The sequence below is a fragment of the Eucyclogobius newberryi genome, unplaced genomic scaffold (genome assembly GCF_026437365.1).
Source record: "Eucyclogobius newberryi isolate DKJ021-1_F unplaced genomic scaffold, fEucNew1.0.hap1 SCAF_17, whole genome shotgun sequence".
Taxonomy (NCBI): domain Eukaryota; kingdom Metazoa; phylum Chordata; class Actinopteri; order Gobiiformes; family Gobiidae; genus Eucyclogobius; species Eucyclogobius newberryi.
This window is the reverse complement of record NW_027315801.1, coordinates 8,980,733-9,003,819: the sequence shown is the minus strand read 5'-3', so window position 1 is coordinate 9,003,819 and position 23,087 is coordinate 8,980,733. Positions and strand designations below refer to the sequence as shown.

Sequence of the window (23,087 nt, the reverse complement as noted above, 5' to 3'; positions counted from 1 at the left end):
AAATCTCTTTCGGACCAAACAAGCAGCAGGGGTCTCGACTTCATAAGAACCCAGCCAACCTGTGGTCCCCTGTGTTAACATTAGTTTTAGCCAGGGTGAGGGGTTGTCGCTCCTTGCCTAGAGATAGCAATTACTCAGAAATTAAGAGCCATTACTACGGAAGGAGCTTGTCAAAGTCACTCAGGGGAAAAAAGAGGACCTTTGGAAAAGCTGCTCATTAGGAAATATTCAGGGTTAGGTCAGGGGCACAGAGTTTTCGCTTTAGATCCTGCTCCCACACACTCCGTCCAGGTATTCACACCGACAGGGAAACATTATAGTGCCTTTGCAAACACACACAGCAGGCCTGACAGCTCCTAAAGGTGGGTGCTTGGAGTGATTGAGTGCTTCATAATGAGGGCTGTACACAGACGTTTTGAAACAGTGAGGTCAATCATGTTGATACCCTCTTCAAGACTTTACAATCAATAAACTTGGCAGGACAATGTTGGTGTCCAGACTGGCTGATATAGAGAATAAGTTAAAGTCACCTTATGTTAATTTATATGTCATGTTAAAGAAAAACAAGGCTAAATAATTGAAATAAAAGGTTTATAAGCATGAATTGACATTGTTCCTTTTACGGCTGGGTAATTGCTGTGGTCTAACTTACTAAATTGGTTAAGTGCATTTACAGACATAAAACTTGATTAAGCCAAACATGAAGGACACAAACTGAAACACTCACTCATTCAGAAGACACACCTTTGAACATGTAACAGCAAGCTCTTGTAAAGGGTCTTATTACTGAATACCACAAAGTGATTTCCCTTAGCACCACAATAATAAGCTCAAGTAAGTCCATTAAACACTCACTGGCACACACTGCGGGACTAACCTTTAGCTGAAGAACAATGGGATAAGACATCTGCTGGCATGGAACCCTTTCCTGTAATAGAAATAAATGTTCTTGATTAAATTATACAAAGAACATAATGATGCCAAAATTGTATGTTTGTCAGGAAGAAAATATAATAATCATATAAATGCTGTTTTAGTCATTTAGGCCTGATAAAGGCTAGCTGGTAGCTGCATATCGGCTTTAAGCTAAGCCATAATAGATCCATGAGCTCAACACATAAGTGGCCTTTACCTGGCAACAATATGCAGATCCATGAATAACACCCTTCATAGAAGTTTGAACCACAGCGCACGTGCGTGGTACGTGCTATTTCTGCGCCTGCGCAGTGCGTTCTTTTGACGAGGCGAAGCGCGGGAAACTCCGGACGCACTTCCGTCTCTTCCACGCGCTGCACCATCAGTTTCATTTGGTGGAGTAAAATAATGGCTTCCTCAAATGCCGAACTATTCATAGAAATGGACAAACTTCGCACACAGATGCTAAACAACTCAGAACTGATGACAGTCCAGAGAACAGATGGAGAACGACGCCAGTGAGTAAAGGCCACGCTAGCCATGGCTAATTAACAGTATAATTATTATAATTATAAGTGAATGAGTTTACGAGCATACTCCATGGTCAGGACTGGTAGATAGTACCTGACTTGTTGATAGACGAGGTAAGAGTACTGCACAGTGGTCTCATGTCCAGAAATGAATAATTTAAGCCCTTTGCATTAGAATTAATCAGTATTCACATTAGTAGCCAATAATTAGTATGTGAGTGAGAGGTGGGGGATATATATAGAAGTTTTGACATGTTTATGAATAAAGGTTTTAATAGGCCAAAATGGCAATATGTAAGTGTCATCTCACAAACAAGGTTATAAAGTGATATCTCTGCTTTTTTTGTGGTTAAATGCATGGTCCATTCACGTTTTGTGTGATACTTGAACCTCAACCAAGACATTCAGAGGCACATTTAAGCACATTCCTGGTGCGTTGTTAAAATATTGTCTGAATATTGTTTTTGAGATTGCTCAACCCAACATCTGTGTATTATTTCTCACTTGCAGCTGTGACATTTTAGCCCTGATTGAAAACATCATCCTGAAGATGGTGACCAGTCTGTCCAAAGACGAAGCTCCCGTCCTGTCACTGCCCAACAGGTCCAGTTGGAACAACGTCGGGTTCGTACCGTCACAAAGTCCTCGTACACGTGTAATCCACTGCCTTTAAAAGTAAAACACGAGCAGACGTGTTGTGTAAAGAAACAAACATTTACTTTGTCATCCCGGGAGGTCAGGCCACACAAGAGGACGTTTAATGTTCTTCAAACGCACAACTCTGCTCTGTTTCAGTTTGATCAAGAGGCGTCTCAAGCCTTTGCAGACACCCAAGTGGTAAAAGCACTAATTTTAGCATTAGCCTTTAAGATCAAATGACTTCCTCCTCCTTGAACGATCTGATAAGAGACTGAAACGCACACACTTCGAGGCAGTATGCTCTGAACAAACACGCTGTCTAGTCTTGTTTAAATCAAACCTCCCCTGCAACTTAAAACGCATTCTAGCTCGGCATTTTTAAATACAGGTTGCCGGAGGCGGTGGGAATTTTTCCGGGTGCCTTTCAGGTGGTGGATCTAATTTTCCTCAGCACACAAGTTTGTTTATATTCCTTCTGGGTTTTCTTTGGTCCCGCTCCAGGTTCGACAGTAGTGTTGGACTGCAGATGAATTCAGAAACCACCTTCAGTGCCGTCAGAAGTGACTCCCCGGCGTCCATCACAAAGTTTGGTGAGAAGGAACCGGTGCTGCAATCGCAATCACCTCAAAATCTCACTTAGAATGGTCCACAATTAGTCAATTTTTAATTTGTTAAGTAATGTGTTATAATGTCTCGGGCAGAAAAATAAATGACCCTGTGTTTCGATATGATCTTATTATATTATTATTTATTAAACTTACTAAACCCTTTAGTTTAAATCTTTAGAAACAAGTTTGAAATGAAATGAAAGTTAAAACAGTATTTTTTTTCTGCTCAGTATTTATCTTATTTATATTTTTGATGTTTTAGGCAACTTCATAAGCTGCAGAGTGGAATAATTAAACTCTACGACTCGTTAATGATTCTAACTAACAACTTGGGTGTTTCATTCTGCTTTTTGTTTATTGCAGCTCTTGTTTTTTATTATGTTTTTTAATTGTTCTTAAAGGGTTTACAGGGATTATCCTGCTTTAGGGTCATTGTGGCATAAAGTAGCTTCTATATTATCGTTTATTGTGATATTGTCTGGAATAATCTGTCACACCTCAACATTTGCTCTCATGACAAGCCCAATGAACTCAATCCTTTCAAAATAACTAATACATTTCTCACCATTAGATACTTTTTCCAAATAGAGTCCATCTGTAAAGTGCAAAAGATGCTATGACTCAGGCATTTTTTAAAGAAAGACAATTTCACAACACACAAAACATGCTGAACACATCTTTACTGTCGGTACGCCACAAGAATTTAGCGTTTTCTCCTGTTAAAAAGTTTGGACATTCGACGACGATCCTAATTCTGTTGTTTTCTGTTGGCAGCACAAATAGTCAAGGTCCTCCATGTGATTTACAGACTAATAGTGAGCGACTCGTACGCTACTAAGAGGTACTGGACTCCCGTTAGTCCCACAAACTGACATATTTAGGTGAAATGGTGTGAATAAAAATGTCGTATCCCCGCAGAGACATCTACTACAACGACACGCAGCTGTTCAGGTCCCAGGACAGAGTGGATCACATTGTGGACGATATCTCCTGCTGGCTTAAGGTTCCTCGGAGATCCTTGCATGTGGTAACCAAACTATGCTTCCAATATTGTTTCGTGCGACGTGGAAATTGCCATGGTGACATCTGCTCAACAGAAGTACTCTCAAGCGTAATTTTCTTGCAGTTTACTTTTCACCCCTACTTTGTTTTGAGTAACAGTACGCTCTTACTTTAGTAAAAGTTGTAACTCTTTCCACAGTGAGTAAGTCTGTGACAAAAGTGATCTGACTTAAAATTATAAATCCGTAGCTGCGTCCACTTACTTAAAGGTGGTATGGACGATTTTTTTCAGCAAATTTTTTATCATATTTCCTCGTGGCGTGGATAAATCATTTTATCCTGCCACGTATCAATCATAAAACGCACCTACCGCTCACCTGCAGCCGCGTGTGGTTCGTCCCCACGTTTCCGCGTGCCTAAGCGCATGGATCTATCATAATATAGTTCCCTCAGTGTACGGGGCAAAATGAAGACGGAGAAAGACAGTTCGAGCTGACGCAGAAGTGGACAGAAATCTACGGGAGACGAGAGATGCGATGCGCTCCGTTGCGCTAATAAACAAACGCACGTGTGTGTTGTATCAGTCCGCACGGGGGAGTGCACATGCGCACTTCCGCCTGCGTTCTCAAATCGCCGAAAAATCGTCCATACCGCCTTTAACATAACTTTTACTCGAGTAGTAGTTTCCCCCAAATTATTCTTACTTACCGGCGCATAATCTCTGCGTTTCCGTTGCTTTTTACTACTACTTGAGTAATATTATGTTGAAGTAACCTCTAGTACTTACTGACTTTTGTGTGTTAAGTTGGCCACGTCCAAAGGGCTGATCACAGGAGACCTCTGCTACTTGGAGGAAGACGGGTCCAGGGTTGACTGTCGCTCCAGCGCCGCAGTAAACAACACTTTACTTCATCTGTCCACGCTATACATGTTTGTTTCTGTTATTACTGGCTTTTAAATGACGGCATAACACTTCATAGTCCTGTTGTTTTTAACGGAGACGGACAAGGGTTGTTAATATGCCAATGTTGGGGTTAGTTTAGTAGTCATTTTAATTTAGGATGATTATTACGAAAATGAGGCTAATGATGTTAATGTTGTTTCGATCTGTGCAGACATGTTCAGATTATTTATTAGTTTGTAAATTCTTAGGTCAATTCTCCTGAGTGCATTTAAAAAGTTGGAAAATAGTCCTATTATTGAAACATAAATTGCAGAACTAATCAAAAAATTGCCCTTAGATATAGCGGCTTTAATGTTTATGCTTTTTTTTTTCTGTTTTTAGCCCCATCCGGTTTCATCAAACATCAGCGGAATAAAAAGTATCCTTACACCCTTCAAAGTCAAAAACATATGCTTTCTTAAAACCCGTTATAATAATAATAATTTGTATTCTTCCTGAAACTACAGACATTGTATCGTCCGCCAAATTCGTCCTAATCGTGGAGAAAGATGCAACATTTCAGAGACTGTTGGATGACGACCTGTGCGGGAAACTGGCACCTTGCATCATGATTACGGTGAGCTAATCCCTTCGCCGTGTCGCCTTTAAATACGCGCTTTAAACACGCCGCCTGCTTCGCCGTGGCTTTACAGGTGCTTTGTGTGACTCAGGGCAAAGGAGTCCCAGATGTGAACAGCCGGCTGATGGTGAGAAAGCTCTGGGACACGCTGCACGTCCCCATCTTCGCTTTGGTGGACGCCGACCCATATGGTACTCTCACACATGCACCAACTAATACGCTTGGGAGGGGATACTGCTATAAATGTTGGGCTGAATAAATCTGGCTGTAAATTAGACAAACCTTGTTAATCCACATGGGAAATGACTTGAGTAACGCTCAAATGACTAAATAAGAATAGTTTTGGATGACAAAGAGCAAATGGAATGGTACAAAATAATAATAGTATCAAATAATACCAATGTTAAACAATATTAAATACATTTTGCCAAAGTACAAAAGAATTATAACATTATGCACGGTGGCAAAGGCGGTTAGCACTCTTGCCTCCCAAAAAGGAGATCATTTGGGTTCGATTCCCGGACCAGTCCAACATCACATGATCACGTCACCGTCCAAAGACATGCATGTGTTAGGTAAAATTGGCAATTCTAAATTGGCCCTATGCACAGGTGTTGAAAATTAGCATATTCTCCTATAACACTTAAAACATTGCATCTGGTTCGTCCAATGCTATGTCCTTAAATTAAAAAAAAAATAGCACATAGAAAATGCATGTTAGCTGCCATAATAGTAATGTCATTATTATTATTATTATTATTATTAATCTGGGCCTGTCACAGTAACACATTTTAAGTGCGATGTATAGCTACTGTAACATCAAAATATCAACATAAACAATAATACTGACACAACTTTAAGCCTCTGATAATAACTAAAAAATGTGCAGAATCCCTGTAAATGTACAATATCTTTGACTGAACAAAACACTTTAGTCAATAGTTAGTGTCTATAATTTGTCATAGAAGCTACTTATTTGACTCTCTAAAGCTCAGATTGAATTGTATACACAAACAAAATATACATTAGAGAAAAAAGTACACACAATAAAATCGAGTATTTATTGAATGGTAAATCAATGCAGTACTTATCGTGACAAGGCTATATTCATCTCATCTGAAGACATACTTTTACATAATTCTTATATTACATAATTTCTGTGTCTCATAAAAACATTGTTCACTTTTCAGCCCGTGATAAATGACACAATTATACAAAACTCCAGACCCTAATCTCTTTAAATCTCAAACTGTGGGCTCGCATGTGTCGCTAAGACCCCCGAAACCATTTGTGGTTCGTCTGGCTCTCGTTTCCGCCGCTGTGGTCTGTCTCAAACGCAGGATGGCTCGGCTTTCCTACCTCTGTTTCCTCCCCTCTGCGTGGCGGGGACACATGTGTAACGCCTCACTTTGTTCTCCAAAGCCCCGCTACACGTCTGCGCGGGGGTAATTGCTCTGGTATGTCAGTGATTGCGCCGCTTCTGTGTCTCCCAGGCATCGAGATTATGTGCATCTACAAGTATGGATCCAAAGTGAGTTCTTCGTCGTGCCCTGTTCAGTGTCCGTCTGCATGAGCGCTGTGTAATTATGCCCCCTTTTTTAGTGGGAACCAATCGTCTTGTCCGGATTATTTCAAGTGACATTTCTGTAGTGAAATAGTTGAATGACTGGCTGGCATTGCCCCACTGTTTGTAATCACCGTTGTTTATTTTCTATATTGTGAACATGTGTTGGCCAAAACCACATGATGTAGAATAAAGAGCTGCCTGTTTATTTTAGCTCTCTGCTTTGCATTTGATTCGAGCGTATGTGTAAGTGTGTGTGTGTTGCATGGGTTTTTCCACAGTCGATGTCATTTGAGGCTCGCAGTCTGACCGTCCCCAGCGTGATGTGGCTAGGCCTCCTCCCCTCTGACCTCCAGAGGTTTGGACTCAACATTTGCTACTTCCTATTTCCTCTGTCTGCCTCTAATTGGGATTATATTCTGGGGATATTTAAGTTGTTTGTTTTGGTTTCTGTTGCTGTTGCTCTACGTTTTGTGTGCATTTGAGTCCATGAGTGCATTTTAAGTATATAGTTTTCTCTGAACCAATTTAGATACATTAAGTATGTACAATTTACATACATTAGTCAAAAGTCTTGGGTTGGTTGAGGTGAACATTTGAATTGTTTTTGATGATCAGGTTGCAGGTTCCTCAAGACGCTCTCATTCCTCTCACGAAGAACGATGGAATCAAGCTCAACAGTCTCCTCAAAAGGCCCTACGTTAAAAACCAACCGGACTGGCAGAAAGAGGTGAGGTCATTCTGATTAAGAAAGCTTTATCGACCCCACAGGGCAATTCAGCATTTCCCAGAGCAGTTCCCACACATTTCACCGTTTAAAATAGATTTGACTAATAATACAAATACATAACACGTGTATAGCGCTTTTCATGAGACCCAAAGACACTATACATGCGCTGTATACCTTAGGCAAAAGTGAGTCTATGATCTCACATCGCATATGGTTTGTTTGGTTACAGATTGAACTGATGCAGCAGACAAAGGTGAAGGCAGAGATCCAGTCGCTGGTCCACATTGCCCCAGATTTCCTCACCAACATCTACCTGCCAAACAAGCTGCGCTACGGCGGCTGGGTGTAAGCGCTGTGGCGCCATCTTGTGGACTGACAGTGAAAAGCATATGGCTTGATTTGTTGGGTCATGGATTTTACTTTCTGTTTTTGATCTTACCTTTTCAAACAAACGTAACTTGAGGTACATTTTGAAGTTAAATTATTTTCACCCAATAAAATGCTACTAATGCAATTGCGTATCTGTGAAGATCATGTTAAAACAAGTCTTACGTAGATGGATTAAGGATCAGACATTCTTTTTTTTAATCATGTCAAATATAGTGGATATGATACAGATATTGTTGGTTACTTCAAAAAGCAATCTATTGAAAAAGTACTGCGCTCCAGGAATATTTCAGTACAATATTGGCATTCAAGTACAAGTACAAGATTTCATTCCATTGTGTGTGTGTGTGTGTGTGTGTGTGTGTGTGCCAAAGGCGTGCTGTGTTGTGAGACTTGTGCAGACAGATGGCTCCTGTCACTTGTTTGTGGTCAGTAGTTCCAGCAGTGGACACTCCTCTTGTGAGCCGTGCCTCTTTCCGCACGTCAAGCCCAGCTGACCGTGGAGTGTGTGAGTCAGTCCTGGCCCGTTCTCGTTAACATCCTCACAGGTGCTGCTGGGCCTCATTTTAATGTGATCAGACATGTTTCGGAAGGCAATTTTCTGCAGCTACTTCAAAGCTGACCGGGATGTGTCGAGGTAAAGCAAGATGTTTTGCTCTATAAAATATAATGTTTGACTTAAATATGTCTTACGCACAAACCTGTTACTTTTTTTTTTTTTTTTTTTAGATTAGTCCAGAAGTGTCCATTTCTCACAATTGGATTAAATACTTCACATTGGAGCTTTTTACTGAAGACCACTGCAAACAAATGTCCACTGATGATGAAGTGCTCAGGCCAACGACGGACCAAAGCTTTCTGTCCTTTGCCAGCATTTGTTCAAAAAACAAATGATGGTATGTTCATCCCACATAATCAAATGGATGTATGTTTTTATTAAGTCATTATAATGTATTTTGTTCCAGGGAGTGGCGTTCTCGCAGATGTACAAAATGTTAGCAACAAATGTCCGTTCTTTGCTACAGAGATGCTGCAGGAATACAATAAAGTCATCAAAGAGGCCAGTCAGGAGCTGCAAGAAGATGTGCATGGTACAGTCTGCAACTCATGCTTTGTTTTGTGGATCGGAAGTAACTTAAAAGCTAAAAAGTAAAAAAAAAGAATGTAAATATCATCCAGCAGATTCAGTGATTGTGGAACGCAGCTTAAAATCTTCTGTCCAAGCGCATTTATTGAAGAACAAACCGTTTTTAGGTGACTACACGACTGCTTAACGTACACTGTTTGATCATTCATGAATTGAAAGATTTTACCTTGACAGATATCACCTTTGATTATGAGACGTTTTTCACAAAGATGATCCAGAACAAGAAGGATGACCACACATACAGGATTTTTAAGACCATCAACAGGAGCGCCGCGTCTTTCCCAATGGCGGAGAACTGCTCTTCAGATGTCAAGAGGGACGTGTCTGTGTGGTGCAGTAAGGATTATTTAGGCATGAGTCGCCACCCTAAGGTTATTCAGGCCACTATGTGAGTAGAAAGTGTCCACTGCATTTTAAAGTTTCTTAGTGAATTGAAACACTGACATTATTTCATTTGTTTCGTTTTCAGGGAGACATTAAGAAAGCACGGTGCAGGTGCTGGAGGTACAAGAAGTATTTCAGGAACCAATGAGTTTCATGTGGAACTTGAGCATGAGTTGTCGGAGCTGCACGACAAAGAGGCCGCACTGCTCTTTACCTCTTGCTTTGTGGCAAATGACTCCACGTTATTTACATTGGCAAAAATGCTTCCAGGTAAGAAAAGTATACAATCTGACATGTCGGCTGTTACTTTTATTCTATAACCTCCCACTTTGTTGTCTCCATGGAAATGTTATTGTTTTGCATTCTTACAGTAAGCGGGCTCACCTCTCCTGATATCTGACCTTTAACTTTGTCTGGTGGTGTCATCTGTTTGTCTCCATAGGGATAAGTTTACTGGCATACTGTGGGACATTCCAGCCCAAGCAAAATTATCTCCATGAAAACAAACAGGCAACAGGCCAACACCATATTTTACACATGCCTTTTATTTATTTTAGTTCATATTTTACTATTATTATTGATTGTTTGTGTTGCCAAAGTAAGTTCTTGGTTTGTGAATTGTTTTCACTAATAATGGTTCTTTAATCATTCTGATCTGATTCTGACCAGAAAAGTTTGCACACCTTTAATCGTGTTAACTTTTAAAGGTTGTGAAATCTTCTCTGATGCCGGGAACCACGCCTCAATGATCCAGGGCATCCGAAACAGTGGTGTTAAGAAGTTTGTTTTTCGTCACGACGACGTCAGCCACCTACAAGAGCTTCTGGAGAGCTCTGACCCCAACACTCCAAAGATTGTTGCCTTTGAGACAGTTCATTCAATGGATGGTAATACACAAGCTCACATTTCTCTACATCTGCTATATTTGACTCACATTATACATGTGTTTTGGTTTAAAACTACAGTAACTGAATGATTTTCTCTTTCTCCAGGAGCTGTCTGCCCCCTAGAGGAGATGTGTGATACTGCACATCGCTATGGAGCCCTGACCTTTGTGGATGTGCACGAAGTGCATGCTGTGGGTTTGTACGGGCCCAGAGGCGGCGGCATCGGAGAGAGAGACAGAGTCCTGCACAAGATGGACATCATCTCTGGGACTCTGGGTGAGAAATATTCACAAGTAAGAGTCACTTACTTAAAAGGGAACGTTTAAATTATCTTTACATCACTATTACTACATTATTTCTGACTGGTTTCTGTATTCTGACTAAATTATCTGCCAGTGAAGTGAGATGTGTTTTATCCTGTTCTTTTATAATCTCTAGATACTTATACTAATTAGGAAAATGTATGCAAAAGTGTTAGACCAAACCAAGTCTATATCAGGACCATGAACTAAACAGATACAAACATGTCAGCTACTCAAATCAATATAAACATTTGGAGTTTAAAGGTGCGTTCACACGTGTACTTGTTTGGTCACGGTTTGAGCCCAGGTTAATTCTTATCTACACTTGGTTTGGTCCTAGTTTAGTCCTGGTTTAGCCCTGACCTAGTCCAAGTTTACTTTCAGGTTTAGTCCTAGTTTAGTCCCAGTTAGAAGGTGTCTGACCCTAAGTCATTCTCAGAAGAACCCCTCACGGATCCTATGTGTCCCTCTTAGGCAAGGCTTTTGGCTGTGTGGGCGGGTACATCACTGGTACCGCCGCCCTGGTGGACACGGTGCGGTCCTACGCCGCCTGCTTCATCTTCACTTCACTGCCGCCCATGTTACTGGCTGGAGCAAAGGCGTCTGTGGAGATCCTGAAAACTGAAGACGGTCAAGTGCTGAGGCGGAGACATCAGAGGAGTGTCACGCTGCTGCGCCAGTTGTTGATGGATTCTGGTCTTCCCGTGGTCCACTGCCCGAGCCACATCATCCCTGTCAGAGTGAGGAAAAAGTGACACGTAGAAGGAATTATGTCAGTGCCATGAACAGGATGTAGGCAGCAGTCTCATAAATAGTAACTGGTGTTTTTGTAGCACTCAAAATAAGTGAGGCTCTTCCTTTTTTCTCATTTCAAGTCTGTCCACAAAGGGTATTGGATATTAAGTGCATAATAAGGGAAAATCATGTATCAATTATTAAAAGGCCACTGTTGCTGTATCTCTACAATTTGTAACAATGCAGATTTATTTCCCGAGCACATTCAATATTATTAAATTTAGATAATGTTGTGAAAGTAATTTTGAAGACAACAAATTTGAATATCGTGTATCCCCATGTGGGACAATAAAGGATTATCTTATCTTATCTTATATTTTATAGTTTAAAAAAATGCCATTAAAAGAGCTGAACATATCAAAGTATTCATTTCAATATCGGACATCCATCCATCCATCCATTTTCTACCGCTTGTTCCCTTTCGGGGTCGCGGGTGACTGGAGCCTATCCCAGTGACTTCAGGCCTTAGGCGGGGTACATCCTGGACAGTGGCCAACTTGTCGGAGGGATATCGGACAGGACAGCCTTATTGAGCAGTGTCGAGCTTCTGTATGTGTCAGATAACTTTAGCAGACGCAAAGAAGAACACGGAAATCTGCGATATCATGATGTCTCGGTACAATATTTACGTTCAAGCCATTAATTACCCAACTGTGGCAAAAGGAGAGGAGCTGCTGCGCATCGCCCCCACACCACATCACACTCCACAGATGATGCACTACTTTGTCGGTATGTGCATGTGAACAGTTTGCTATTCACACACCGTTGATGACATGATTTATCGCTGTAATTTAAATACCTGTCTGTGTTTTAATGAACAGATTGTTTGGTGAAGACTTGGAAAGCAGTCGGCTTGACCTTTGTGCCCCACTCGTCAGCTGAGTGCACGTTCTGCCAGCGGCCTCTTCATTTTGACCTCATGAGTGACTGGGAAAAGTCATACTTCACAGGCCTCGGCCAAAGGTTACCTCCTGTAGCATGACACGAAGATCAACACGCGTATGGAAAAGTAATAGTTATTAAGTCTGACACACACACTTCTAACGTCTATATTGAAATGTAGATAATATCTTGAACGCTGTTATGAAGATTTTCTGAGTATATTGTTTATACTGTTGTAAAAAAGTGCTTCAAAAAGAGCCAATTAAAAAAAAATAAAAAAATAAAAAATGATGGTATAATAATGGTAAATACTCTTAAACGTTTAAAGACACTCATTTCTGTTGGATATACTCAATAAATATATTGAGATGTTCATTTTAGCCCATCCTTACACATACTGATAACTTATATTGATTTATTTATGACAAACCAAAGTATGAGCATGGAAACATTGAACCGCATTTTTGAAGATTATGAATTCAGCGATACAAAAAGTGTGTTTAAGATAAGATAAGATAAACCTTTAATGTCCACACATGGGGAAATTCGTTGTTACAACGCAGTAGAACAGGAGGAAAGGACAGATTATAGAAGTTTCAAAACACACTCTTAATAGAACTCTTATGAACAAAACAAAAAACTCTTATTAACAAAACTCCTCTCCTATCTTAATAGGGAATGGAGGGGGGAAATAAAATAAAATAGATAATAAAAATACAAAATAAAGATAAAAAATCAGATAATAATAAAATAATGATAATAGAATAAAATAAAAATAAAGTAAAAATAACTAGCACAAGACTAGTTAATACTATTAGCAGGTAAGTAAACCGTATAAAAAACAAAATAGAACACTCTTATTTACAGGTATTGCACATGGTTGATTCAGTATTGCACATGAATATGATGGTATTGCACATGGTTACATCAGTATTGCACATGTTCAGGGCTAGCAGTGTTTGTTGTAGAGTCTTGACGGCAGCAGGAAGGAAAGACCTGCGAAACCTTTCCTTCACACAGCGAGGGTGGATCAGTCTCTCACTGAAGTTGCTCTCCAGAGCGGAGAGAGTGTCCTGCAGGGGGTGACACTCATGGTCCAGCATAGATGTGAATCTAGCCAGGACCCTCCTGTCCCCCACCTCCTGCACCGAGTCCAGAGCACAGCCCAGGACGGAGCTGGACTTCTTGATGACTTTGTCCAGCTTCCTCCTCTCCCTCTCTGTGATGCTGCTGCTCCAGCAGGCCACACCGTACAGGAGGGCTGATGCCACCACAGAGTCGTAGAAGGTCTTCAGGAGTGGCCCTGTCACTCCAAAAGACCTGAGTCTCCTCAGGAGGTACAGCCGACTCTGGCTCTTCCTGTACAGTGCGTCTGTGTTATGAGTCCAGTCCAGTTTGTGGTTCAGATGAACACCCAGGTACTTGTATGAGTCCACTTTTGACACTCTCAATTACTCGACTGTGTGTAGTGGTGGAATCATGGGTGGAACGTGCGCGGCGTGTTTGTAAGCTCATCTTTAAAGTTCATTCACAAAGCGCTTCTCTTACGTTCCCATTACGACCACGTGGGGGCGCACGTGTTCTCTTTTCCGGGGGAGCTAAGTAGCCGTTCCATCAGGCGCCTCCTCCCTCCGCAAATGACTCACAGCTGCTGCGAACTACTTCCAGAAGAAACCACTAGATGGAAGTGATAAGAGGACAGGATATTGTTTGTGCGCAAGGAAGAGGAGATTAAAAATGAAATTGATACCAGCATTTCATTGTAATAAGTATCTGTTTATGTTGCAAAATCGGAGGATATGGTTAAATGCATTACTGTAAGGCTCGATTATATTACTCAGAGCCAGCTTTCGGTCTACTTACATTTATAACAGCCTAGATAAGGAACAATAAAGCTATTTGAATGGGGTGGAAACACTTTTATCTTTTATGCCTAGTTACCTACAGCCCACGTCAGTATCACAGTGGTATGCCAGGATACACACGAGTACCTAGGATCCAAGTACTACAGACCATTTCCTCTTCTCTGTCATGACCAAATCACTGGGAGCACTTTGTTGGCTGTTGCATTCCCCGGTGGTGGTGGTGCAAGGGTAAGCATTCAGGTGGGCACCGAAATGCACCGTCAATCTAAACGATGGCGTCGGAGGTTTACTGTGATAAAAACTGATCGTATGGGATTATGTTTATTGATAAAGAGATGAAAGAATACAGTGTCTTTTGAGGAGGTTTCTCGGCATTCTTAGGTCATTGCTGGGTTTCAGGTGACACCACAGCGTAGACTTGTAGAATTTAATTAAAATACTAGTGTCAATCTGTGTATTTTTCTGCCTAGGTTGGATAAATATTGTGGTGGGTTAACTTTTCCACAGCTTCTTTCATCCATTAGAGCAACAATCATAACTGTTGGATTCAGTTGTTTACACCTTATTGTAAGATGTGCTCTGAATACAGTGCAGTAGAAAACCGTGTTGATGGGAGGCTGCTGCTGCTGCTCTGGTCCCTGTGCATGTGTCTATGATCTGAACATGGTTGAGGGCTGCTGTGCGTGAGTCAAATGTGCACAGATTTAACTCTCTTCCTTCATTCTGTGTTAATCCCAGCGTGCGGCACATCTGCGTCTCCCCCACTCACGTGTGTGGACAGATGATCTGCACGGTTAGACCCCCTCCCCCTGCTTCTCCAGCTCCCTCCAGTCTTCATTCACTCTTTCATGTATTATTTTACACATCAGTAGTGAGCCACAGGAATGTTGTGGTCAGGAAATGCATATATTTTTATACAGTAGTCGTGATTGATGCGCAGCGAGATGGGCCTTTATGTTTTTGCATCAGACAGAATACTAAATAGATTTTTTTTTTTTCTGGTCATATGTAATGCAGCACGAAAACAGTGGAGATTCCCCGCTCCAGGATATTTAAATCAATTTGTTCTACTGTTTGCTCTGTAAACTGAGACAGTTTTAACACACTTGTCTTGTGTTTACTGTATTCTAAAAGAGTCACAGTAGATTGGTTTAGTTGGAGTTAAAGGTGCACTAGGTAACTTTTCTGGGAGAGGGTATGCTACCTGCTTGTCTCCATAGAAATATGAATGGGTTGATTGGAATCTTCCACTGTATGGCATAAAGTGTATCTAACACCAGGCCAAGTTACAGGTCAGATCTATGGAGAAGAAAACCTATAAGTAAAGTGGTTTTGAGCAATTAAACCACCTGTGAATTGTGATTAAATAAGTCAAAAATGGATATGTTTAATGTCATACTGAGGAACATTCTAGGCAAAGCAATAACACCTTTATAGAGACAAGCAGGTGGCGGACCCTGCACCAGAAAAGTTACACAATGCAGGTAAATAGTGCAATACACAACATAAACATACTAAACATGACTTAGCTGCTTGGCACTTTTTATTGACTTTAACCTCAGGTTTAACTGCTGATAGTAGTAGTAGTAGTAGTAGTAGACCATTTGTAGCATCATATAGGTAATTTACTTTATCAGGCCTACTTTCGAGTGTATTACCCAACTTGTGAAGCTCTAGAGGATTTTCAGCCTGGAGACTTACACCTGCCTGGTTGAAATACCAGTAACAGTCTCTTATCCAACACTATGAACATAATGAGTTACATCAGTGTTTCTCAAACTGCGGTTCAGTTAGAGTACTTTTTTGTCCTTCCTTGACAAATGTCTTTGTTAAAACTACTGCAATGACACTCACAAGGCCAAATCTTTTCTTTGATGGCACTTGGCGTAAACAGTTGGAGAATCACTGAGCCACATTAAGCAGACGCTGTATCAATATATAAGTGTGAATAGTTAATAATAATAATAATAATAATAATAATGAGCTGTTACAGATTATTGTCTATAAATGCAATTGTACCTAAGCCACAGACAAAAACAACACACATAGTTGCGTGTAAAGTAGTTAGTGGCAGAGTTGGCTCGTCCCGCTGTGACTTTAAATCACTCTAAACAAACTCCGCCCTCTCGAGTTCCTCCACTGTCAACTCAAAGAAACAGCCTCGTGCGTCGGAATGGCAAAACGACAACGTGTAAAGGCTTTTGGCACGACGAGTTGTAAAGCCGTTTGTGTTACTTCATAGAGAGTAAAGTGAGTGTGGCGCGTGCCCCGGGGTCAGAGGTGAAACGCGGCCGGACCGATGGAAAGTGAGAAGAGAAAAGAGCTGGAATCACTTCGCTCCGGCTCGAGCGCCGCGCGCCGCTGCCGCGTGCACTAACGCAACTTTGTAGCTCGGGCGAAAATGTAGTTGGATCTCCGCCTCGACCATGTAGTAAAGTGTTCACGCTTTTCATGTAGAGTTCCACTGAGTCCGAGATGTCTCATGAGGCGCCGAGTCAGAGCGCGGAATGGCTGCGGCGCGAGTTGGAGTCCCGCGGCTCCTCGGTGCTGCTGCTGGACTGCCGCTCGCACGAGCTTTACGAATCATCCCACATCGAGACCGCCATCAACCTGGCCATCCCGGGACTAATGCTGCGGAGGTTCAAGAAGGGCAACATACCGATCCGGACTATCATATCCAACAACGAGGACAAGGAGAAGTTTCTGAAGCGGTGCAAGACGGACGCGGTGGTTGTGTACGACGAGTGCACGGTGAAGTGGCAGGAGAGCGGACCACCGACCGTCCTGGGACTCCTGCTGCACAAGCTGTGGGAGGACGGCTGCAGGGCCTATTACCTGGAAGGTGTGTGATGTATTTGCATTTGTCATGTATACGCCGTTGTCAGATAGACTGTGATGAATACACAGCATCATCTACGGCTGTTAAAGTGGTCACTAAGTCCTTATTGTAATAACAGTTTCTCTGACCTCTTCATTACAACCTTATATTTGTTTAAAGTCTCCTACTACTGCGGTATAAAGCCCACTAAGTCTACTATAACCTTATTTCTGTGCGGATGTGAATAGTACACTTGTTACACTTTTGTTACACATAGTTTATGTTGTATATTTGTCTTCTTCGCGCTGTTTCAAGAAGTGTTTCCCTGATAAAAGTTTGCGTCACTGAGATTCTTAATTAAAATTCCAAAATGGCGGCGCCATGTTTTGCTCCTGCAGGAACAGGCATGCATTTCATGAATGGTATTTGTCAGGAGACCTTGAGTTGGTCCAGTGGTGACTTGAGACTTAACTCTTTAGGAGTGGAGTCAATCTGAGAGCATATACTTTCTAATACAGTACAATAATAGTGAAAATGTTTAGCATAACAAAACCTCCCTATAACTTTGTGCTTGGCTTGTGTTCAGGTGGATTTCTAAAGTTCCACACAGAGTACCCAGATCACTGTGAGACCCTTTTGGATAGCCCCTGTCCCACCTCCTCTCCTCCTTTGTCTGTGCTGGGGTTTGGTAACCTCCGGATCAGCTCCGACTGCTCAGACGGAGAGTCCGACAGAGAGCCCAGCAGCGCCACAGAGTCAGAGGAAAGCCCCATCCCCAACAATCAGCCGGCTTTTCCTGTGAAGATACTGCCATATCTGTACCTCGGCTGTGCCAAAGACTCCACTAACCTGGATGTCCTGGGCCAGTATAACATTAAGTACATCCTGAATGTCACGCCCAACCTTCCCAACATGTTTGAGCACGAGGGGCACTTCAGGTACAAACAGATCCCCATCTCGGACCACTGGAGTGAAAACCTGTCCCAGTTCTTCCCTGAAGCAATATCATTTATAGGTGAGTGAAGTTGAGTATTTTCTGACTATTGGTGTTTATTTAAGCTAGCCAATAAGGAAGTTTCATTACCCATATATATATATATATATATATGATAAATATAGATATATATTGCTTCCTCAGTCACATGTTTAATTGTACTGTGTTTCCTTCATTCACAAACCCTCACCACAGCTGCTCTGTAACCACACGCTTGTCTTGTTTGTGTGGTATGGCTTTGTGTCATGAACTAGTTTTTGAAAGGCGTTAGTGGTGGAGCACGAGCAGCTGAAGGAAACACAGCTTCCGCCGCTCACTGCGGCTGTGTTCTACATAGACTCACATGTTGCAGCGCTAACTCGGCCTCAGGCTCACTCTCTTGTTCGGGTTACAGTTGTTTGGCCATGTCTGTCTGCAACAGGATATTAGACACATGTCGTGCTCTTTACATTCAGGGGTAAATGAGCTTTCTTGTTGCTAGCTTCCTGTTTTTGCATCCACAGCCAAGTAAACAAAAGTATTTCCTTTACATGTACCACTTTCTTCAGGAAACTCAAACACATGCTGACAACATATCCTCTTGTTTTGACAGATGAGGCTCGGTCCAAGCGCTGTGGCATCCTGGTGCATTGTTTGGCGGGAATTAGCCGCTCAGTCACGGTCACTGTCGCCTATCTGATGCAAAGACTCAACCTCTCTCTGAATGATGCATACGACTTTGTCAAGAGGAAAAAGTCCAATATCTCTCCAAACTTTAACTTCATGGGCCAACTGCTAGACTTTGAGAGGACACTGGGGCTGCACAGTCCTTGTGATAACCGCTCCACAGGCAAAGAGCAGCTGTTCTTCACCACGCCGACCAATCACAATGTCTTCCAGCTGGACACATTGGAGTCCTCATGAGGAACACTTTGACATCTTCACATTTAATTTTAATTTGTCAGATTAAACTGAAAGACAGCATGCCCGTGGCTATCCACCAAAAGGAAGAACATTGAATGAAGCTTTGTGCAGTGAATGAGCTTCACTTAACGCCTTAACACAGACATTTACTTTCAGGATTCTCAATATCCATAAATAATGGACATTTTCTGTAACGTTTCTATAATAGATTGGATGTCTGTGACAACGACTGTTTTATGCTTTTCACCAGTTGTCAAGTAAATAGCCTATGGTTTGGTATAATATTAATATGCCTTGATTGTCCAATGGGAGGCTTGGGCCAGTCCTATTGTTTTCAGGGGACCAATGGTGGAGATTATAATGGTACTGAAGGAAATAAGCTTCTACTATAATCAGGCTGTTTAAATGTAACCCAGTACAGTATTGGTCCATCTTTATTTTGTATGATTATGTGGAGGTTGCTATCTAAGCATTCCCAAAATTTACAATGTTGCCATTCATAGTATTTTACATCTATATTTGGATCACATAACTGCAACTATGTCCTTGAGTCGAGCATAACAAGCTTTGGAATAATGCATCATTCAGGGTGGAGTACAAGATGTAATACTCATTATAAAGAAAAAGGATGTTCACATATGTTAAACGTTTCGCAGCTACACTTTCTTTGGCACAAAAGCATTAAGGGAAACAAACTTGATTAATTCTCTACTTGTATCAAAAACAAATAGATGAGAGAAGGAAAGCTAATTTGGCTAATCTGTTCATACCTCACAACATTTTCAGGGATTTTTATACACGTCTCGTCGCAGCCTCTTTACATACATTCAAGAGCTGTTTGTTTCCTGTTTGTAAAGATGTATATAAAACATGGTTGCTATGGGGAGTTGCCCTGTCTGACCAACTCTGTAAAGTATATAAAACTAAATGTCCAAGACATTCTGTACAAGTTTATACAACAAATATAATGTATATTTTTACTTTGAAGACCGACTCCTTGTCTTTTTACAGAAACTCTGTGTCAGAAACTGTCAGCATTTGTGTGCAGGGTCAAAAATGTCTGATTTATCGGGAATTATCAGAAAAAAACAATCATTTGAAAGTAAACTGTTAAACCTGCTGGTCAATAATATTTATTAGTATGTGTGAATGAGAAGTAAAGCAAGGTTTTAAGTTTAAGTTTTTATCTTAGCGTAAACCATGGCCAAATCTCAGCAATTGTTCTTACTCAAATTTGACAGTTTGATATTCAACAACTATTTGAGAGTTGGATGGTGAGTCCTGTAGGCGTGCGGTCACTCTGGTCTGATGGTCTTTTTTGTTGACTCGGATGCTTTATTTCCTGTCTCCCACAGGCCTTTGACACAGAGACAAGTGACAGGGCCAGATCTGTCAATAGCAGAACGCAGACGCACCCACGGCCTGTCAGTCAAACAGGGCCAGAGGAAGAAGACGACAGCGGCGTGTTCCACACACACGTCTGAGTCTGGCACACTGTCACCGTCGGCAACTTTAGACCTCCCAAGGAACTGTCAGCAACAGCATTGTACATTCAAAACAGCCAGATACAAATGTTATTTACAAGGTCTTTTTTTATGATAGATTGAACTAACAATGCCGTACTTAATTTTGCTTCTAAAGTTATCACCAGTATTGTTTTTTGTTTCTTACTATGATATTGTGCTCTGATTAGTCACAATTATTGATTAACCAAAGTCATAACATCCTTAATATATCACATCTGTCTTTGTGTTGTTATTTGTGCATTGAATAGACTTTTCAAGGTTTTAAGCTGGATGCCCTTACAGTCTGTATCCACGCACACACATTAAGCATCGTATTAGCATATGTAACTCCAGAAATTAATATTTTACAAAGTAGGTTAAATGCCTGTTAAACTTTCTTCCAGTTCCTGCTCCAATAACCATCTGTCTGATTCTGTGCCGTAAACGTGGCTCTGATCCGCTCTGAGCTCCGACTTTGAAGATGACTGAGATTATTTGAGTGAGTTCAGACTAGAAATGTTCAAACTTTTATTGCTGCAGAGTGGTGTGCATGAAGGGACTTGACGTAGCAGCTCTTGCAGCCTGCGATAATAAGAGTCGTGTTGAGTAATGGACATGCCACATACCTGGTGGGCAGAGCCTGTGATTAGGCCTGAAAAGACAGCCATGATGTGGAGTTTGTACGGCCGCTGCTGCAGGAGGCCGCTCAGCATTAGTCACTCTGCTGTTGTCTGTTATTACGGCTGTATACACTGTGGAGGGCAATGCACAAAAGAGAGCAGCGTACTCAAATACCAATTATTCCAGTCACATAGCAACGTCTCAAACATTGATTTCCACTGACAACCATTTCCGTGCAGCTGTTTTTTTTTAAGATCTTTTGGCCTCACCTGAGATTTAAGCCCCGGCGTTTCCATGACATAATCATTTTATACGCTACAACTTGCTTCAAAGTCACGCTGTGGGGTCCTAGTAAAAAAAGTTGTATGTCTTTTGAGTCATTCCATTTAATTTGATTCACCTATTTATGAACTGCTTGGTAATGAGAAGGATGGTTGTGATCTATGGTGTGATCACTTGTAAGGGAAGGCAGAGGACACTAGTGCCAAGTCAGCACTGGTTTGCAGGAAGCAGATGTGCATGAAGCTGACCGGATTGTGGCTTTAGAGGAAGGCACCGGGCACGATGTGTGTTTGGGTGGGACAGTGTGTGTGGTGCTGAAGTGACGAGGCTGAGCAGACGTCCTGTGCTGGTGTTAATGGTCATAGTGAGAAGAAAGTGGAAGAGAAGTACATGCTCAGACGCCTGCTGTTTTATTAGTAAAAAGGAGAAGGCACTTGAAACTTTGGCTATTCATAGCGTTGGTTTAGTAACAAATACTTGTACGATTCATTTACTATTTAGACATCCTAAAGTGGGCTGTGATGTAGGCTTTAAACTTGAGTATTGTTCACTATTACAGAAGTTCTCAAAGTGTTGAAAAAAAAAGGAACATTCAGCTTTTTATATAAGCACAGGAAGCAGTACAGACAATACCTACTCTGAGTGGTGATTAAACAAGGCCCAAAACAGTTCTAAACTATCTAAAAAGACTCTTCAGTATGTATAAATATATTTACTGACTGACTGCACGACTATCCTTTTAATCTAACACGGTTTAGTTTATTTACAAGGCCCTGTATGAATTCTAGCATGCAGTGGAAAACATGTTGGCTGTAATCTTTTGACATCATCACTGCTGGAATAACTTGCTTCCAAATATCCCACAGTGTTCTCACTCACGGTGCACGGCCAAGTAAAGTAATCCTAATCTGAGCATTGGGCCAAATGTTGTGTGACATCATGGCGCTGAATGAGGGATGACATCATGTCCACTGAGACGTCTCTGCCTCTCTCCTCTGGACCGGAATGGACTCGCGCTCGGACCGTGCACCGCGCTAGAACTAAACCACGGGGCTATGTATAACTGCTTTGTGGCTCTGGTTCCCGTTGTTTGGGATTCTCACTGAAACCTTGAATCACACCACAGGCAATTCATGTTCAAGCCCAGAGTCAATTCATTTCATATATTATGCCTTTTGTAAAAATGACTGGTATTACGTATAACATTTTAAAGAAGTCAATATACAAGTTTATCAGTGCTTTAAATAGAAATAATGTTCCTTGACTGTTAAGGACCTATATTGCGATGGCCATAACATGTACCGTATTTTCCGGACTATAACTCGCACGAAGTATATTATTCTTATTATATTATTATTACGCGGGTAGATACAGAAGAAAAGAACAGATCACTTATAGGGAGTTTGAAGTATAAGTCGCACCTGACAAAAAATGCATAATAGACAAGAAAGAAAAAAACATGTATAAGTTGCACTGGAGTATGAAATACGGTTTCAAGTGTGAAAATAACAAATAATATCAGATATAAGTCGTTTCGGAGTATGAGTATTTAAGTATAAATATAAGTATAAGTCGCACCCCGGCCAAAACTATAAAAAAAAAAGGTGCGACTTATAGTCCGGAAAATACGGTAAATACATTTTATGATAATTAACATAACTGTCAATTGATAGCAATAGAATCATTGTTATCTGTGCAGAGAGAAGAGGAGAAGTTTTATGACAGCACAAACAGGAAATGTGTACATTTTGTGTTTTTGAGGAGGTCTTAGATGGCTTCACTTTAGCTTCACTTTAGCTTCATC

General features: G+C 41.3%; 3 protein-coding genes across 6 annotated transcripts; all 3 read left to right on the top strand.

Moving 5' to 3' along the window:
* Window positions 1-1,249: 1,249 nt before the first annotated feature.
* spo11 (SPO11 initiator of meiotic double stranded breaks) lies at window positions 1,250-7,946 on the top strand. 4 transcript variants are annotated; one of them, XM_072448954.1, is made up of 13 exons: window positions 1,250-1,433; window positions 1,956-2,069; window positions 2,586-2,674; window positions 3,467-3,533; window positions 3,611-3,719; window positions 4,500-4,586; window positions 4,980-5,016; window positions 5,105-5,214; window positions 5,309-5,408; window positions 6,711-6,748; window positions 7,063-7,139; window positions 7,400-7,511; window positions 7,741-7,941. In XM_072448954.1, the coding sequence occupies exons 1-13, from the start codon at window positions 1,324-1,326 to the stop codon at window positions 7,858-7,860; spliced, it is 1,170 nt and encodes a 389-aa protein (XP_072305055.1). In that variant the 5' UTR covers window positions 1,250-1,323; the 3' UTR covers window positions 7,861-7,941. The 4 variants fall into 4 exon arrangements, with proteins under 4 accessions (XP_072305055.1, XP_072305057.1, XP_072305058.1 ...); XM_072448955.1 differs by having other exon boundaries at window positions 1,322-1,433; window positions 1,970-2,069; XM_072448956.1 differs by lacking the exon at window positions 7,063-7,139 and having other exon boundaries at window positions 7,741-7,946.
* A 733-nt stretch (window positions 7,947-8,679) lies between these two features.
* On the top strand, window positions 8,680-12,395 carry LOC140362770 (5-aminolevulinate synthase, non-specific, mitochondrial-like). The gene is made up of 10 exons (XM_072448953.1): window positions 8,680-8,794; window positions 8,864-8,989; window positions 9,078-9,152; window positions 9,220-9,433; window positions 9,515-9,699; window positions 10,137-10,316; window positions 10,422-10,592; window positions 11,093-11,352; window positions 11,974-12,142; window positions 12,235-12,395. Exons 1-10 carry the CDS (start codon window positions 8,719-8,721, stop codon window positions 12,393-12,395), a joined length of 1,617 nt encoding a protein of 538 aa, XP_072305054.1. The 5' UTR covers window positions 8,680-8,718.
* A 4,193-nt stretch (window positions 12,396-16,588) lies between these two features.
* On the top strand, window positions 16,589-19,862 carry LOC140362769 (dual specificity protein phosphatase 7-like). Its single transcript, XM_072448952.1, has 3 exons — window positions 16,589-17,002; window positions 17,565-17,993; window positions 18,565-19,862. Exons 1-3 carry the CDS (start codon window positions 16,636-16,638, stop codon window positions 18,873-18,875), a joined length of 1,107 nt encoding a protein of 368 aa, XP_072305053.1. The 5' UTR covers window positions 16,589-16,635; the 3' UTR covers window positions 18,876-19,862.
* Window positions 19,863-23,087: the final 3,225 nt, after the last annotated feature.